The 20374-nt window shown below is 36.9% G+C and overlaps 2 protein-coding genes across 3 annotated transcripts in view; both read right to left on the reverse strand.

Moving 5' to 3' along the window:
- Positions 1-1085: 1085 nt before the first annotated feature.
- On the reverse strand, positions 1086-10155 carry LOC127861258 (myeloid differentiation primary response protein MyD88-like). The gene is made up of 7 exons (XM_052399694.1): positions 8362-10155; positions 6348-6480; positions 5131-5190; positions 4503-4556; positions 3467-3659; positions 2712-2803; positions 1086-1913 (listed from the first exon to the last, which is right to left on the reverse strand). Exons 1-7 carry the CDS (start codon positions 8590-8592, stop codon positions 1207-1209), a joined length of 1470 nt encoding a protein of 489 aa, XP_052255654.1. The 5' UTR covers positions 8593-10155; the 3' UTR covers positions 1086-1206.
- A 137-nt stretch (positions 10156-10292) lies between these two features.
- Positions 10293-20374, reverse strand: part of LOC127861250 (kanadaptin-like) — a 30509-nt gene continuing 20427 nt past the window's right edge. For both annotated transcript variants that reach the window (XM_052399675.1, XM_052399674.1), the window contains exons 2-5: positions 17081-17486; positions 13570-13757; positions 12644-12817; positions 10293-12101 (exon numbers count right to left, since the gene is read on the reverse strand). In XM_052399675.1, the coding sequence (XP_052255635.1) occupies positions 10571-12101; positions 12644-12817; positions 13570-13757; positions 17081-17473 (2286 nt within the window). In that variant the 5' untranslated portion in view covers positions 17474-17486 and the 3' untranslated portion in view covers positions 10293-10570. The remainder of the gene's footprint in view (positions 12102-12643; positions 12818-13569; positions 13758-17080; positions 17487-20374) is intronic.

Consider the following 20374-nt stretch of genomic DNA (forward strand, 5'->3'; position numbering starts at 1 on the left):
TAGCGATTGACCGAATGTACGAGATACATGTAATTGATTGACCGACTGTGCAAATGTGCATGTAAGTGATTGACTGACTGTTCAAGTGTACATGTAAGTGATTGACTGACTGTGCAACTGTACATGTTAGCGATTGACAACCTGTGCAAGTGTACATGTAAGCGATTGACTGACTGTGCAAGTGTGCATGTAAGTGATTGACTGACTGTGCAACTTAACATGTAAGCGATTGACCGAGTGTACATGTAAGCAATTGACCGACTTTGCAAGTGTACATGTTAGCGATTGACCGAATGTGCGAGTGTACATGTAAGCGATTGACTGACTGTTCAAGTGTACATGTAAGCGATTGACTGACTGTTCAAGTGTACATGTAAGCGATTGACTGACTGTACGAGTGTACATGTAAGCGATTGACTGACTGTGTGAGTGTACATGTAAGCCATTGACTGACTGTGTGAGTGTACATGTAAGCGATTGACTGACCGGGCGAGTGTACATGTAAGCGATTGACTGACTGTGTGAGTGTACATGTAAGCGATTGACTGACTGCAAATGTACATGTATGCAATTAACCAAATGTGAGAGTGTACATGTAAGCGATTGACAGACTGTGCGAGTGAACATAGTAGCGATTGACTGACTTCAAGAGTTCACGTGAGCGATTGACCGACTGTGCAAGAGAACATGAAAGCGATTGTCCGCCAGTGCAAGTGTACACGTGAGCGATTGACTGACTGATGAAGTGTACATGTAAGGGATAGACTGACTGTGCAAGTGTACATGTAAGCGATTGACCGCCTGTGCAAGTGTACATGTGAGCGATTGACTGACTGTGCAAGTGAACATATGAGCGATTGACTGACTTCAAGAGTTCACGTGAGCGATTGACCGATTGTGCAAGAGAACATGAAAGCGATTGTCCTGTGCAAGTGTACACGTGAGCAATTGCCTGACTGATGAAGTGTACATGTTTACTATTAACTGTTCTTTGCAAAGGCAGCGGTTGATACTATACACATACATTATAGTAACCATAACAACACGACATAGCCCGCACGAAACCACAACTAAACTCGCCAAAATATATGTATACAGGTTTATTTAATGGTTTCTTACAGTTGAATCGGTCAAGTTACTTTCTTGTATTGGGTCTCGTACAGTTGAATCGGTCAAATTACTTTCTTAAATTGGCTGCTTGGTCATTTAAACCGGATAATTATGTGACCGAGTGGGCTCCGCCAGTCTTGTGTAAAGAACAACGTATTCAGCACTTCCTTCAAAATCGGCTTCTTGTTTATTTCTTGAGAAATGCACACTTTCGAAACCCTGTTCGCTTTCATTTGGTTTTGGACTTGAATGGCAAACATCAACGCCGGGTTGATCAATACGTGATTCTTCTAAATCCAGTATTTGCATTAAACTAACTGTTTGCTCAGTATCATCTGAATCAGTTTCCGCTTCTCTCTTTTCAACATGTCTGCTTTTATCACAAGAATCACCGAGCACGTTATTTGGTGACGTCGCGAAATGACGTTGCTTGAGAAACGTTATCGAGTCGTCTGTTAACGCGGATTCATAAGTCAACAGCTTCCGGTCCTTTTCCGAGCTGCACGATGTCTCAATTGCGCTGTCCGTGTCGCTTTCTAATTCAGACACGCATAATGGACGCCATAGCGGAACGGACACATCTCGTAAACTGTTTTCTAGTTCGCTGAAGCCAGACGACTCAGGTTCCGGTTCTGGTTGAGTTTGTTCGTCGGCTGAAGAGTATAAAGCCACGCGGAGTCGTTGCCAGGTCCAGTCCAGCTTGTCTGTCTTGGTGAAATCCAGCAATGAAATAAACCGGAGAATGTTTGGTATGCGTGTACTTTTGTTTCGAACAATAGGAATCAATTTCCGCTTTCTTGCATCTGCAATGAAATAGATTATTCATTATAATGAACATAACTTATTTTTTTACCACTCACGCTACATTAATCATAATGCGTATGTATAACAAACAGTAATTAACAAAGAAACGGACGAGTACAGCACTATCTTGAATATTTCTAATAACTTGATTATTGTATGATGTTTTACATCCTATTGTCAGAATGATAGACCCTGTTTTTGCACGGACTAACACCACCGCCACAATTTTCTGCCGAACCAGTCTCACTGTTCATCTGCATGAGAACTGTTGTCAAGGAAATTTGAAACTCTTAAAACATGAGCAAGAAAGTCTTATTAAACTCCGGTAGACGTTATAAGGCAAGTGACCAATGGCATATTCAGTACACGACAAAGCAAACAGCACAAACATTAGAAATTAAACAAAACTTGGGTCATCGCAATTGAACACTCACACGAATAATTGATGGTTTAAACCGGTATGATTGCTAGCAAACCTCACACAGAATTAATCACAAAACAAACACACGTAAATAAGCGCTAGGCACGTACCATCAAAGTTCTAATTTAAAAGCAATATTATATTTAAAAATAAATAAATAAAATAGCTATGTATTAACTAATTGGTTAAGATACAATAGAGGAACGAAAAAATCATCTTTATGCATGATGGAATGCAAAAACGACTATATTCAGCTCAATACCGTCTTGTTGACAACATTGTTAAACCTATTATCGCAAAGTAGCGTTCAATATCTATATAACTATATTGGCATTGCCGAATCCCAGCAAGCCACTTACTGATATGTCTGGGTTACCTGGTGACAGGGCGTGGGTGAACTTCATCTGAAACCTGCATGCGTCACTCCTGTTGTACGCGTCCGAAAGTATGATAAGAACCCTCCGACACCTGATCAGAAAAAAAACCAGGCGACTGAAGCTCAATTCGTCGTTGTCGGCATAGGTACTCGGGTAATTTAAAGGACCCCGGGTCCTCTTAAGTGTACAACAATTTACGCCCGGTACGGAAAATACGCTTGAAGGCACACGGACATACACCTGGGTACTGTTTAGTAGTACCCCGGGTAATTTGTATATTTTCCGTACCCCGGGTAATTTGTACCCGGGGACAATGACCAATCGAGAGAGTATGAAAATATTATCAGTAAATTCACGTAGATAAATCTGACTATTAATATACAACACGCATGTTTACCGGTACGTGATTTAAGCAACGGATATATAGCTATGGATAACTTCGATTTGCCTTTGCTATCCTTATATTTCATAATCGCAAATATTGGATGGAAAATTCATTTCACGTTTGCAGCCCAGTTTGAAAGAATTGTAGAAATGGCGGATTTTGTAAGAAGGGCATTCATATTTTATGTTGAAGCCTGCAGTATTAAAATGATAGATATCCTCCAGTTGGGAAAAGAAAATGCATGTACAATCTCAAAAGAGCTTAAACATGAAATGTTCTACTGCAAACAAATTTACAACTGCGGTCCTAGCGTTTTACGTATGACAACTGCGGTCCAAGCGTTTCATGAATGGACTTACACGTAATTACCGTTTCTCTATGAGGTAGGCGTCTACGCTGTGTTTAGCGGGTCCCGGTAGGTCATTTCGGCCCGGAACAAAGAGGCGAAGGCCATGGTTCCCCTCGAATTCCCGGATGAGCGTCTTGACGAACGCGCAGTCGCACGAGTCATCGTCTGTGTAACTCACGAACGCGTGGTACAACGTCTTTTTCTGGGATTTCACTGCAGACGTATAAGTCTTACTTTTCAAGAAATATTTAAAATATTTAAATATTATATAATATATAATAATCAACTTATTAAATAGTACACAATTGTTGACATGTAATGGCCTACTATAAAATGTCGTCCAATTCTTGATTTGACAAAAGATATTATTACTGTATATTTAAAAACAAATTAACAAATGGTTCCAACTCATTGGACGAACAACATCATACAAAAGTGATGTAAGTTAAGTTCGTCAATTGGTCATTGTTTGAAATGCAATTATTATTTGTTAAGGTACAGTTTTAACAAATGTTAACAGTAGTTTAAATACAATTGTTAAGACGCAACAGCTTTAGATGCAAGTGTTTAAATAGAATTGTTTTAATGCGTATACGTAAATGGAATGCTTTAGATGCAGTAGTTTGAGTGTCAAGATTCAATTAAAGGTCTAGATGAATATATAATGTTTTTTTCTTACTTGGTTAAAAGACAATATTTAATCTACTTCAGATGCCATGATTTCGATGCCATACATTGAAACATACGTTTAAACAAATTCAAACGCAATGCACCAAAACGAGTATTGTATTGAAAATATATAACCGTATTTAAAATAACAGTCAACTACTCTTCGCTACCCTTTCATTTACCATCATAGAGACATGGAGATTAAAATGACACTAAACTGGGATATAAGCGCATTCGAAGGTTAGAAGTTTCAAATTCCCAGCGCGATGTTAACCACCCGAGCTGTAAAAAGTAAAGTTCTAGCTCAAATTAGTTATGATTTACATAAGCCAGAATGGAGGTTTTGCGCATGCGAAATAATGACGCTCGGTATATTGCAATACGCACCGTCATCTACGGATTTAGGATTGAAACTGCCATCACTTCTTTTCGGATTCAAAACTGGAACAAAAACCCGCATACACGTGTAGTTCATAATAAAAAGAAGCCAATGTGCATATATATATATATATATATATATATATATATTATTTTTCCACTCTTTTAATGTTTCAACCCCATTCTTAAAACCGACTAGCAATGCGAAGCGACCAAGCGGCGTGGATGGGTGTACTAAGTATTTCAGCCACTAAAATTGCATTTCTACTTAAACCGATATAATAAAAAGCGCACCGACATGTGTGGGTCATGTTGAGAGACACAAAGAACACAGGAAGACGGTCACTAATAAATTCGTTTCTTTTCTTTTACTCATTTTGAGTCTCTCTCTGTGAAAACGGGTCTAAATGGATGTCGTCCACACAGGCTAATCAGGGACGACACTTTCTGCTTTTAAGGTATTGTTCGATTAAAGGGAGTCTGTCCTAAAAGAAAATTCAATTTAGGCGACAAGTGATTAGCGTGTGTGGACTGCACACGCTTATATCAGACGATACTTAACGCACACACATTAAAGCCCGTTTTCACAGATCGAGACTCTTTCACAAGTAGTGATATATTATGTTATACCGTATACCTCTGCCGCCGGTACACTGCTCGAAAGACATAGGTTGCGTGATTATTTGGCAGTCGTGCACTAGAACAAAATATATTAAAAACTATTGAAATGTTTACAATTGTATAAAGCAGGTATGTTTTTAAATTTAAATACAGTGTTTCAGTTCACTTTTTTTTATATTGCCAAAGGTGTTGAACAAAACATTAATGACGTGTAAACGTTCAGTTGCGTGGTCTTTACTATACTTTAAAGCTATCGATATAAATCCATATAAGAATCACTTGTTTGTGTTTTTATAGTAATCAAATTCATACACTGTTGCATACCATAAATAACAAATTCTAATTAAAATGACTGAAGAGCTGATTGCATCTATGATATGAGCATCGAAATATTCGGGGGAAAAAATCATTGAATGATCAGGTTCTCCGTATATATCATATATTTGCGCACGCAAAACCGCACACAACGTTGTTGAAAAGTTTTCAGAGCCATACAAGATACGTTATATACTTAAACATCGATGAGATATAGAATTATATAGCATTCGTTCCAACATGTATTTAAAACGAAAATGAATATGATAATTCTAACAACATTTTTTAAATCATAAGTGCTAGCTCATAATAATATTTTCTGCTGACATTAAAACCCATCAATACTAAATCTGAGAGGAATTTAAGGGATTAAAAAGGACACCCAAATAGATAAAAACGCGCCTGCGTGTTTAAACAAGGTTATTTGCTCATGTTTATAAGGACGATGACGTGTTTATGAATAAAGTAGCAATGGAAGTTTAACTGTACTTTTCCAAAAGTTTCGATTTACCTACAACCGTCATTTACCTGCATTAAATATGAATGAACTTCCTGAATAAAAGTTCATTTACCATCAGCGATTTTTTTAAAACTTAAATGTTGAATTGATACTTAATTGTTGAATCATAGGTTTGAACAGAATATGTTAGTTATTTAACGACCCTGTAAGGCCAGATTTTAGTCTTAATACACTGAGGTCAGAGGGTGCAACCGGTATTAAATACCATATTCACCGATCACTTCACAAGTATTACGTTGTCGATAATTTCAATCGAATCAGATACTCGTTGAATGGCACACATGGGCCGTGTTTTTTTTATGAAGACATGAGTTTACAGACAGATCTCAATATATACAATATATTGATGCCACTTTGTATCCATTTTAAGTATAAAAGACCAACACAAAATGCCTCACGGATGTTAGCCTTGCAGTCCTCTATGACATCATATCTCTCGAGCTGCACCAGGAAGTCAAACAGACGGCCGACGGTCGCTGTCGGGCGCCCTTGCCACTGCTCCAGAAACTTAGCAGTCGGGCTATCATGGCGCTACAAACACGGATCAACCTCTTTCTGAGAATGACTACGGCCCGTATTCACCAACCCACTATTAGAGTTTAGAATAAGGAATAAACTTAAAAACCTGCTTCAGAGTTTGAATATTTTAGGCTAAAAATTATATTTAATCCATTAACGAATTGTTCTAAACAAAGAATAATGCATTACAGTGTTGTTAAGTGCCATGCTTGACATAACTTTCATGTAGCCTTAGAAAATTACATTTTAAAGAATATTCTTTATGTTTAAACTTAAGTCGAAAAATCCGTTGACGAATACCGGCCCTGAATTTTTATTCACTTGGATTAAGCCGAAAAACTTTTACGCGTTAGCTTTAATGTGGCATGGATTTAACGAGATACAAAATGCTCTTTTTATGTTTTGTGTGACAACATATTCCATATGAATTTCCCAAGCCGATATCACACAAAAAATAAAAACGAGCGCTTTTGAATCTCGTTAAATCTATGTAACCATACCACATCCAGGGCCAAAACACCAAGTTTGGGGAAAGGGCCACTGCCCTGTTTTTTTCGGAGAGTAAAAGACACAATTTAATTTTCTAGCTTTGGGGAATTGAAAATACTGAGGTAGATTGGAAATTTAGAGAAAAATGCATGATTTTAAAGAAATTTATGTAGGGGAAAGGGCCTTTATGGTTAAGGGGAAGAAAAAGAGGCCCCCCTGCGAAGAAGGTTTTTTTGCCCTGACATCTAGCGTTGCAATGTTGGCCATTGCTATAAGGAACACTGATTTTTATGGGTTAACTTTATTTTTCGAATTTCGTACCAGTTGTAATGACGTTTGCATTTTTTAAGCGTGGGGTCAACTCATGTATCAAAAATACATTTTAGCACATTGTAGCGATAAACTATTGTTGCTGTAACACATTCATGTTCCGGTATGTGTACAAAGTGGGAATATGCAGTTTTTTTATTTACTGTCTGCATTTCGGGTAAAGACCTTCAAATGCCCCTTTAATTGATAATAAATTGCAAAAAAGCATGTTTCACATGTTTGCAACTTAACTTTATTTCTTCACATTGTTTTCAATAACTTATTATATTTCAACGGGTCAATCACTTTAAAAATGCAGCATTATACTTCAGATTTCAATCTCGGATAGTTTTACTGTAAATTTTTAGTGAGTACCAGGTTCATAGTTTATATTGCACATACTCGAGAACACGTGCTTATTTGATTTCTTTTATTATAAATCATTATTTGGGTAAACGAAATTCATTCCTGCCTACGTACGAAACCGTAAAACTTAATTTTAAATATCATTTAAAAAACCCGGTTTTAAAGACCGATTGCTATTTTTAATTGGCTTGTATGTAAAAATTAAAATTCACACTGGTATTCGATGTCTGAACACAAAGCTACGCCATAAGTAATTATTTTTGGTTACATACTGACCCGTAGGTACAAGTAATATATTTACCATGTATTCGCATGAACATATGCATTAATACCCGTATGTGCGTTGTTTACAATAGATCTTTAAATATGGATTTCTCAATGAGGACATTTATGTATCAGTTTTGATTGATTGAAGTTATAAAGTCTAGTTAAGTGTTGATGACAAAAAACTTCTCGTTAGGGCAGTTTATAAAATGGAACGACGAACATGCAAATTACAAACGACGAACAATAATGACAACTTTTCGTTAAAAACTTCTTTTCAGAAATGCTGCTTAATATGCTTAACACAAAAAACAACAACATGAAACAGTTGTAGTATTTAAAGTCGCAAGCTGGTGTGGAGTAACGCTGGTCGCATTTGGCCTTAAACCAATTTTCGAATTACGCGCATAAGACCCATTTTCGTATGACACGGCTAAATTATAGAACATACAGACGTATTTGTACCTTCATATTTCTGATGTCAAGACTTTCGAAGCCTGCCAGCTCTGCGAGTCCACAGAAGTCATTGACACAATCAATCTCCATCCCATCGTGGTTTGTTAGCACGAGACTGCCTTCCAGGTCGAGAAACCGAGCCAACTTCCGGCGCGTCGAACATCTCAACGTGCGTATGGGAATGGATCGGTACTGCTCTGGTAGACAAAAACTTGTCCCTTTATCCGACAGTCCCTGCATTTCTTCAAAGCCCCGAATGGCTTGTACTACAGCAGCGATGTAGTAATGTATGTCGATATAGATTGCTTAACTCAATGCGATGTAAACACTGTGATAAGCGGCATATTGTCTAACGTATTTGAAGGCATACACTTCAATGAAGACTTTTCAACTACCGCACGATCATAGTGTTGAACAGGAAGTACAAACACTTGAAATAGATTCAACTAAAAACTATAAACGGTGTACAGCGTAAACCTCTTTTAACAGAAGTAAGCTAATCAAACTACGACTCAACTTCATAAATATGCAATTAAACTCTTATTGTTTTATTTCATTTTAGGTTTAAAGAAAAATACATACTCAAAGTCAACAAATATGAGATTTACGTCGTGCTTCCAAAGCTAATATCGCGTTCGCTCGTTGATGTTCGTATATCGTAGCCGGAAATTCACATGGAATATATTGACACAAAAAATAATAACGAGCATTTTGTATTGCATTATATCTATGTCACAGACCACATCTAGCGTTGAAACTTTGGATATTGCTATAAAGAACATTGATTTGTTTATGTGTGAACATTATTTTTCGAAATATTGAACGAAACATCCGTTGATTTTAAGTCTTTTATGGGCGTTTAACTGATGTTTGTCATGGCGAATATACACTTATCTTCGGCATTGTTTTTTATATAAATTATCAGTGCAAGTGTAATACCCATACATTAAACATGGGTATGCTTGAACTTATTTATGTGCTGCTACGAATTTAAGAATTAAAGGGACCTTTTCAGATATTTCTGATATAAGTTATGAGAACATAACTTAAACAGATTATATTCTAGCTACTCCTTAAAAAACTGGAATTATGGAGTCTATTCCGTACACCCCCTTTAATGACGCTTCGTAAGAAGTTCATTTAAATCTGGACAGAGATTGCTGGGGACAATTATTATTTCAAAAATATACATTCGGCACAAGCTAATCAGGGACGGCACTTTCGGCATTTACTGGTTTTCCGTTTTAAAGAGACATCCCTTAAAATTACAATTCAACGTAAGTGGAAAGTGTGATCCCTTATAAGCCAGCGCGGACTGCACAGATTAATCAGTGACCACGCTTTACGCACACGAATTAAGCCCAGTTCTCACAAAACGCGACTCAGTTGATATGACAAGTAATATTCAGAACTAGACAGTATTGTTTTGTAAATGCTACATCTTTATGTTTACTAAATGCTAATTTATATATTTGTCTCTTTTTAGAAAACAGTGACTTTGACCCAACATGCCCCAAATAAAAGCTCAAGATAGATCTCCACAGATTTTGCTATATCAAAAGTTTCATCAAGATTAGTCATTCAAATGTCAGTACAATATATCCATACAAACACAAGTTATTGAGGAAAGTGATTTTCTTTTTTAGTAACAGTGACTTTGACCCAATACACAGTGAATACACCCCTAATACAAATCCAAGCTTGAGCAAGGTTTCAATTCAAGCTTGCTGTATCCAAATCATTCTTAAAATCAGTTTTTGCACAAAAGTTAATGACCGGCCTCCAACTGTTTCGTATGCATACCCCAATACAATAACCAGGATGTTAAAAACATGGTTAAAATAGTATTTACATCCGAAATGGGGTAAATTCACATGCATTGACATTCTTAATTTTGCATTCTTTACATTCTTTTGGGAAGAATAGATACAGCCAAAGCATTTTGGTTTGTCAAAAATATTTTATAAATTCTAATTCCTTAATGCATCTTCAATAGTGGTACAAGTTTACATAATGGAAGCTAATGAAATTACAACAAAACATCTCAGATGACTGACAGTACTTGTGCATGAGATCTCAGAGAAATGAAGTTAATTCTAGTGTTTAACAAATATTTGCAACAAATAAGTCATGAATACTATCAGGAATGCTCACCATTCTGACTAAATCTATCTCTCTGAACCACATGCCCATACAAGAAATCACAAGTTGATAGATGCTAATACCCCAGTTTTTCATTTAGGTGTGTTTTACCATCACCTGACTGATTTTGTGGTGGTAACCACACGGCATAGTCAGGATCATCTTCAGAATAACCAGTGTCACTCTTTGGTCTTTTACTTTTGCTTTTTGAACTTTCAACTGTCTTTCTCTTGCCCATAGTTTTATCCTCTCCCGAATTCTCCATTTTGTTTTCCTCCTCAGTCGCTTCCTCTTGTAATTTCTCAAGAACTGCTGCAAGTGGTAAACTTGGCCCCTTTTGTCTAGGATTTGTTTTAATGGAATTAACTTTCTCATTCTGTCCATTCTGAGTTGTTGTGTCACCAATAGTAGATTTAGGTTTACCTGTTGATATTTCAATGTCTTGATTATACTGCACTTTTACTGATTCTTTCTTCGTTTCACTTTGTATAGTTTGTTGTTGATTATCTTCCTCATCTTCTTCACTTTCGTCCTCTTCTTCTACACGTTTTTTGGGTTTTTCAACTGGAACCACTTTTTTCACAACTTTGCCTGAACTCGGTCCTTTTATTTTGCCAATACCAGTTGTTATACCTGCCTTCATTATGTCAGGTTTCTGTGCTGATGCAGCAGGAAGAGAGGCTGGTTTAGCAATATTAACAAGTTTCCTGACTTTTTGTTCCTCCTGTTTCAATTCCATAAGTTGTCTTTTGAGCTTCATCTTTGTTTTGGTGTCCATCATTCCAGATTTGATGGCTGACATATATGCATCCAAAGCATCAAGATCATCACTATCCATGGCAGCTGCCTGGGCTTTCGCATGTGCTAATTTAGCCTCTATTTCTTCAATTTCCTTCGTTATTTCCTCATGTTTTGCCATCAGAGTATCATATGTTTCGGTGCTCTGATCAGATTTTCCCACTTTATGTTTCCGCATTTCTCTCTTTTTCTCTATCACACCTGTCCTATCCAGATACGTGTCCTCATCACTATCATAGAAATCATCATCCTCCCAATTCTTGCCCTTCTTCTTCCGGCTTTCTTGAGCAGATTTTCTCAACTCTCCGTGCTTATCAAGAATCCTACAAGCCTCAAGAGCACACGCCACCACAGCGTCCTTCTTTTTACCCGAAACCACTACTTCTGCAACCATAGGCTCCCCATTTGGGGAATCAATTGGCAACTCAATGCTGCACTTCCACTTTCCAAACCCAGCCTCATGAAAATCATACTCTGGTAACTCTAGACCTTCCCTCTCAAAATAACTATTAAGTGACTTCTTTGGATCATTAATATACAAAGATTCATTCTCTGGCTCCAGAGCAGCGAAAGGATTCTCAGCGTTTTCGTCCTCTTCTACTTCCTCGTTTTCATTGATACCCCAGGAACACCCCACTAGCTCCTCCCTCTGCTTGATTAGCTCTGCCTTCCGTTCCGCCTCCTCCATCTCGGCTTGTCGTAGAAGCTCCGCCTCCTTGAGCTGTTTCTCCCGCTGCTCTTTCATTTCTGACACCGAGAGTTCTGACTCCTCCTGCCTGTCTGTGTCAGGACCTTGTAGTATAAACAACCTGAAACATCAGCATTATATGAGATTCAAACAATGTGTTTGGGATTTATGTCCCAGCCTACTCCATTTAATATGCAACTTCTTTTTTAACCATATTTTTCTAGTAGACAATTATTTTTTTCTAGTGTGCAATTACTTTTTTTTTAGTTTTAAATTTGTTTACCATGCCTTCTTCATTTGAACAATCAAATAAATGATGTGTATTCCATTGCTATAATGGCCCACAACTATGATCAAAGGGCAGTGTCACTTATCAGCAATTTTCAATACACAGATGCAGAGGAAATAATGCCATAAACCATGATAACTCAGCTATATACTACATGTATATACTCATCATCAATTGCCAAGCATTATGATTTGACAAGCTGTTTTATTTACGAGTGTGTGATATTTGTAGACATGAGTTTTAACCCCACATGAACAGAGAAGTCTTTTAGGGGATATACTGTTCATTTTCCTATTAAAAATATTCAAAAGAAATAGGATTTGTCACTATTTAAAAAATTCACAACAACTAGAATGAATGAATTTAGAAAATACCTTGTACTTCCCCCAAACTTCAACACATAGTCAACATGTATGCGATGGAACTTCTTCTGTGGTACTTTGTTCTTGTTGATCCATGTACCATGCGTGCTGTCCAGATCATAAAGGTACCAGCCCCTGGGGAATTCTTCTGTGCCACCGCCGCTATACTGGATCACCGCATGGTGTCTGATAAAAATCAGTGCACAAAGTAAATACTTTGGTACATAAGACATGAAAGCATCAACATTTTGTGAAACAGGTATGACTCCCAGCAATATGCTCAGAATTATCTTTGCAAATTAAAATTTGGATCAATAAAAGCTGTTGGAATGGTCAGTAACATGTCAAAAACCTGTTATAATTTGGAAAATCGTTTCTTCCTCAAGGAAGGAAAATGCCTCACCTCTCTGACAGTGTTAGTCAAACTCTTCATTTGTATTTAGATCCAACAAAGGTAATAACGGATTCTAGTACTGAATATTATTTATCAATTGGTCTTAATATATGTGTGCTAAGTGTTGTCCCTGAGTAGCCTGTGCAATTTTTAGTTTGATTGGTCATTGTCGGCTCAGGTACAACTTATAAGTATCCTGGTTTACTACAAGGTACTGTAGGTACAGAAAATACACTAAAAAGTACCCTGTAGTTTGGCCGGTTGCCTTTTAGCATATTTTCCTTACCCATGGTACATTAAAGTATACCTAACCCTCAAGCTTAAAGGCTTCCTTTCCAACCCTAAGATACTAATAAGCAGCAAACAGCATAAAACCTGAACAGAATGCGACTCGCAGGCTGTTCTGGTTTTATGCTGGTTGCAAAGGCTGTTTTCACTTTGCTTTTTATGGGGGAAAGGGTTCAGATAACTAAGATTAAGATTACCAAGGGTACTTTTAAGTAGTACCTGAGTTGACCTCCAATTTAGCACTAGTAAAGTGAACCTGGAAAGTGATGGATGCTCCATTGGAATGTCACAGCTGGGCAGTCGACCGACAATGTGAAAGTTACGGGTTGTCAGGTCTATGTTGTCAACAACAGCGCCATTTTTTATCACCTCCAGTGCAAACTTCTCCTCACACACTGAGCTCCACGGTGGCTCTTTATAAGGCACAGTTGTCTGGGTAACTAGCTGTTGACCAATTTGTGAGAAATTAATTATTGAATATGAATTTTATTTCAAATTGTACAAGTAATTGATTAATTCTCAACATAAAAGATTATATTTTAACCTAATTTTCAATTAACGTGGTCAAGATGAAAGATGTGTGGCCAAAAAAATGTTTATCACAAATAAACAACTAAAGGCATACTGAACTCTGATATAGAAGCATTCACTGTGGCAGCTTTTGCCCGTATAAAATTGAAAATATGAACACAAACAATTCTATGTTATTAAAGGGACCTTTTCACAGACTTTGGCATGTATTGAAGTTTGTCATTTTATGCTTCAAATTGATATACAAATGTATATAACAAGAGCTGTCACCATAGGATGACTTATAAACGCTTGATAGAAGTTATGAGCTTTTTTCGAAACCTAAACACAGATTTCGAAACCTAAACATGGACCCTAAGTTCAAGGTCACAGGGGTCAAAATTTGTGCGTATGGAAAGGCCTTGTCCATATACACATGCATACCAAATATGATGGTTATATCTCAAGGGACATAGAAGTAATGAGCATTTTTCGAAACATAAACGCAGATTTCGAAACCTAAACGCGGACCCTAAGTTCAACGTCAAGGTCACAGTGGTCAAAATTTGTGTGCGTATAGAAAGGCCTTGTCCATATACACATGCATACCAAATATGAAGGTTATATCTCAAGGGACATAGAAGTAATGAGCATTTTTCGAAACCTAAACACAGATTTCGAAACCTTAACGCGGACTCTAAATTCAACGTCAAGGTCACAGGGGTCAAAATCTTTGTGCATATGGAAAGGCCTTGTTCATATACACATGCATACCAAATATGAAGGTTACATCTCAAGGGACATAGAAGTAATGAGCATTTTTCGAAACCTCAACGCAGATTTCGAAACCTAAACGTGGACACTAAGTTCAATGTCAAGGTCACATGGGTCAAAATTTGTGTGCGTACAGAAAGGCCTTGTCCATATACACATGCATACCAAATATGAAGGTTATATCTCAAGGGACATAGAAGTCATGAGCATTTTTCGAAACCTAAACGCAGATTTCGAAACCTAAACGCGGACCCTAAGTTCAACGTCAAGGTCACAGGGGTCAAAATGTTTGTGCGTATGGAAAGGCCTTGTCCATATACACATGCATACCAAATATGAAGGTTACATCTCAAGGGACATAGAAGTTATGAGCATTTTTCGAAACCTAAACGCAAAGTGTGACGGAAAGACGGACAGACGGACGGACAGTCCGATCACTATATGCCCTCCTACCGGGGGCATCTAGTAAAACAAGAATAAAATAAAAGAGAGAAAAACAGTCATCATCAACTGGGCTGGAACCACTGACCCTTGGAATAAAAGGCAAGCTCTTAGGCCACTCAGTCCTCCGTGCTCATGACAGTGAGTACTGTTTTTATAATTTATATAAGCAATCTTCGTAATGTAACTAAATATAACTACAACAACAGAACCCTCCAAACTATTCAATTGTTTTGCCTTTATAATTTTCAATTCATCAATCAGGGTTCCCAGCTTTTTTTATGAACACAATTCCCTGATTTTTCCCTGATGGAAAATAAAAAATTTCCAGGATAATAATTTTGACCCATGTCTTGTTTTAGACACCCTCAATAAATAGCAGTGGCAGACAATAACATGTATTATATTTATGCAATTTTAAAGCAATGGCCTCCCATCCCCCCTCACAGCCATCCTTTCCTCACCTTTTCATTTATTTTCATTTAATGTTTGTTTAGCAACAATAATTGGAACATATTGTTTAGTAATTCAACATTTTTAAACAGTAACAGGAACAACAGTTAACTAAGAGAATCCCTTTTGGCTCAATGGTTTTTAACATATTACAAGGTTATAATTATATAATTACATATGTAGGTGCATCACAGCTGCAGAGAAAAAGAAGTAGGTATTTACTAATAGTACAATAGCTACATGTATCAGAGCTCCAGATAAGGTTTTGTGCAATTCTTAAATTACTATCAGATTTTCAAAAAGAATTCTTAACTCTGAAATTTTATTCTTATCGTTACTACTAAGTTTTGGAAAATAATTCTTATTTTTTCTAAATGACCTAAAAATAAATAAAAATGGTTATTTTCATGCAAAAAAATCAAAATAAACATACTAGCAACTTTATTTATACGAGTTCAACAGTGTCTTTTCAGTATTATACAATTTCATTTTTCAAATACCTTCATATGCCCAAACTGTGCTTAGATTGCATGCCTTAGATAAATTTTTACATATTTCACAATTAAAAAAGGTCTCCCCTTCAATCTTTTCAACGATTAGCCACGGGACTTGTCCCTTCCACTCGTTCAATGTTTTTTTGGACCCGTCGTGTTGCGTTTTTGTTTAGCTTTTCCGACTGTGTCGGCAACTAAACATACAACATCGTATAAGATCTTTTCTATAATGTCTTTCTAAACATTTAACTTCGGCTCACTTTGCGTACAATATGTTAAAAGCGTGTTTTTGGACGCTTTGCAGTTTTTTAGGACGCTCTCTCGGCGCCGCCATTGTTTTTCGACAGATAGACTGTATACGCCGCTTTTATTGGAAAAAATGTGCTTTGTTAAACAATCCCGATAACCATTCTATATAAGCACCGCAAAGATCTTTAATACGCGAAAAGAACTCAATAAAAATCGATACGAACCGATGTGAAAATAATATTCGTAACTTGATTTTGTAATTCTTAATGGTACGACAAGATTTTAAAATAAATACTTAACGGACTTGAAAATAATTCGTAATTACGAAAATACGACCCTTATCTGGAGCTCTGATGTATACTAAAAAGCCATCATAGCCATGCAGAGGAATCGATTTGCTGTTTCAATTGTATGGACTTTTCGACACAAGTTGGGAAAGTCTGACCAAACAAAATTCCCTGATTTTTCCCTGATTTCAGGAATCGATTTGCTGTTTCAATTGTATGGACTTTTCAACACAAGTTGGGAAAGTCTGACCAAACAAAATTCCCTGATTTTTCCCTGATTTCAGGAACTTTTCCTGAATTCCCTGACTGGAATAAGTGAAAGTCTAATTCCCGGTTTTCCTTGATTTCCAGGTTGGCTGGGAACCCTGTCAATAGATGCATTCTATTGATATTTTAGTCTAGGTAAATGTTCAGTATTATTGTTTCCTTACAAAAATCATTATTACAATGAAAATTTGTAAATCTGAAACAATTTTTTTCTACTTTGTCAATTTACTAAAACATGAAAAGGTCCCTTTAAAAGGACAAATCAACCCTACACAATTTGCATTACTCTAACCTTGAGCTGCTCCGCTGGTGATAGCATGGGTTTCATAACGACAGGATATGGAACAGTAGGAGCACCATCAGAAAGTGCTGGTTCCATGAGAACAGAAGAGGGGTCATCAGGAGCACTATCAGGGGCATTTTGAGAACCTTCATCTGACACACTGCTGACAGGCTGGGGACCATCTTCGGAAATCTTGTCAGCTTTGTCTGCATTCAATTTGTCAGAAATCTCTGTCCCAGGTGGTTCATATTTTGATGATTGAAAAGCTTTCTCTGCCTCCGAACTTGTTTTTATTTTCTTCTTTGATGCAAGGACAAAACTTGGAGCTTTGAATGCTGTCTCCACTGTGTCTTTTTTCAGAATATCTGTCAAAGGAACATCACCATTGGATGAACACTCCATGATGTCTGGTAACCTGAAACAAACAAATATCAAATGAATTAAGAGCTGTCTCCATCGGAAGACATATGCCCCTGATAAACGCTATTTTCGAAACCTCAACGCAGATTTCGAAACCTAAAGGTGGACCCTAAGTTCAATGTCAAGGTCAAAGTGGTCAAAATTTGTGTGCGTATGGAAAGGCCTTGTCCATATGCACATGCATACGAAATAAGAAGGTTACATCTGAAGGGACATAGAAGGTATTAGCATTTTTCGAAACCTAAACACAAAAGTGTGACAGAAGGACAAACAGACAGTGCCATCACTATTAGCCCTTCTTTGGGGGCATAAAGAAAGACAATTTTAAAGAATTGATGACATAAGCTGAGATAAAATAGATGTGAAGATAAGAGACATTAACCAAAGAGGAGACTTTAACCATTTCAAACAAGAGGGCCATGATGGCCCTGTACCGCTCCACTGTTTTTTTATGCGAAAAAAGCGTGCAATACACATTGGTTGAAATATACTCAAGCATGTGACTTTCTCTTTCTATCCCTCGTCCCACTGGGCGCTTAAAGTTGGAAGGGTGAACATTTTAATTTATGGAAAACGTTACTACGGTGTTAACTAAACAGACTTAAAAGCCCGGGAATTGTCGCACAGGTCCTTTGCTTATAACGTAGGTACATTTATCTCTCCAAAACATAGTGTCGTTCTTTCTATTTCACATATTTTTAGATGCTGAAGATCAAATCTACGCATGTTCTACAAGATTAATAAAAGTAGGTTTCAAAGTTTCTGTTACTTATATAGTTCATGACATATGCAAAATACTTAATGATGTATATCACCTAAACTTTACTTCATTCTTGAGGCATTAGTGAGTGTAGCAGGATTGTTAACGCGGTGAAGAAATTGTTTATTGTACAAAGAAGATATTTGCCTGAGGAAACATAAAGTTACAAGCTTTTCAGGTCCATGAGGTGCCGAAAGGCAGTAGGAATTATAACTTTGTAGAGGTTGTTTGTTAAACAAAGTAAATGTTTATGAGACAAAAAATTGAATTATAATTCATCAAGATGTTGAGATCATGGCAACACTACTTGCATATGGCGTGAGGTTTAAAGAGATATCATGACAAACAATTAGCTCCTGTTTCAAAAAGGAGAAATTGCTCATGATGAGCAATTTCTCCTTTTATCGCAATGATTTCTACCCCACCCAGCCAATTTATAAATAGTCCTTTACAATATTATTTCTCGTCTGCAATCTCTTTCAATTTGGGGCAGTCCAAAATGTGTCGTTTGGTAAAGGGTTAACATTTATGGATAGTTAACATGTTGGTCTACCTTTCACGCTTGACATGTATGCATTTATCTCTTATAATTAAAAAGTTATTCCAAGTGTATTTTGATAAACTTTTAGTTTGAGACGAAAGTAGTTTATTCATCCCATAATGAATAAATAGCAAAAACGCATAAACATGCAAAGTTCAACGACTTCCTTTGGCCATGTTTTTTGACGAATCAAATTTTCTTGAACAACTTTTTAATGGGAGCCTTCAAGGGATTAATTTGGCCCCAGGGGCATAATTTGAACAAACTTGGTAAAGAACTATAAGATGTCACTACATACCAAATTTGGTAGCCCTAGGCCCAATGGTTATGGACAGGAAGATTGTTCAAGTTTGCACAAAAGAGGCTTTATATAAGCTCAGTTTTGTGACCCCCGAGACAGGGACAAATTTGAGCCCAGGGGAATAATTTGAACAAATTTGGTAGAGGACTTTTAGATGTCACTATATACCAAATTTAGTAGCCCTAGGATATACAATTATGAACAAGAATATTTTTTAAAGTTTGCACAAAATAGGCCTTATTTAACCCATTTATGCCTTGCGTCTACAAAAAAGGCCTAGGCAAACAGCATAGATACAGATGAGACGCCGCATAATGCGGCGTCTCATCAGGGTTTTGGCTGTTTGCTTAAAGAAATTTCTGTAAGAACAAGGGCTGTTTGTAAAACATGCATGCCCCCCTATATGGGCTATAAGTTGTAGTAGCAGCCATTGTGTGGATACGTTTTTTGTCACTGTGGGTGGTGGTGGTGGTGGTGGTGGTGGCGGTTGTGGCGGTGGCAGAAGAAATAGTAGTAGTAGTAGTAGTAGTAGTAGTAGTAGTAGTAGTAGTAGTAATAGAGTAGTAGTAGTAGTAGGTGGTGGTAGCAGAAGAAATAGTAGTAGTAGTAGTAGTAGTAGTAGTAGTAGTAGTAGTAGTAGTAGTAGTAGTAGTAGTAGTAGTAGAAGTAGCTGTAGTAGTAGTAGTAGTAGTAGTAGTAGTAGTAGTAGTAGAGCAGTAGTAGAAGTAGTAGAAGTAGTAGTAGTAGTAGTAGTAGCAGTAGTAGTAGTAGTAGAAGTAGTAGTAGTAGCAGCAGCAGCAGCAGCAGCAGCAGCAGTAGTAGCAGTAGTAGTAGTAGTAGTAGTAGTAGTAGTAGTAGTAGTATGCATTACAAAAATGCAGTTAGCCTTACATTTGGTAAAATTTTAAATATATTACAAGGGAGGCAAATCTGTAACAATAAATTTAAACTTATTGCATTTGTTTCCCCTGTAGTGTATTACCTCCCCTGTCCTGCTTATATTTATATTAATTAACAAAATTAAACATTAACACAATATTTAATATACAATATATACAAAAAATCTCATATTCTGATAATATTTTTACTGATCCACTGTATTTTACTAAAAGGATGATGTTTCATTGGACTGATAATTATAGATTTAGGATTACAAACCAGTTGCTTCAGTAATATTGTTCAGAGTGTACCCTGTTGGCCGCGTATGCATTCTTAAATTATCATTCAAAAAACCATTTTACTATTTCGAGTCACCGTGACCTTGACCTTTGACCTAGTGAC

Source organism: Dreissena polymorpha, chromosome 15 (genome assembly GCF_020536995.1).
Source record: "Dreissena polymorpha isolate Duluth1 chromosome 15, UMN_Dpol_1.0, whole genome shotgun sequence".
Taxonomy (NCBI): domain Eukaryota; kingdom Metazoa; phylum Mollusca; class Bivalvia; order Myida; family Dreissenidae; genus Dreissena; species Dreissena polymorpha.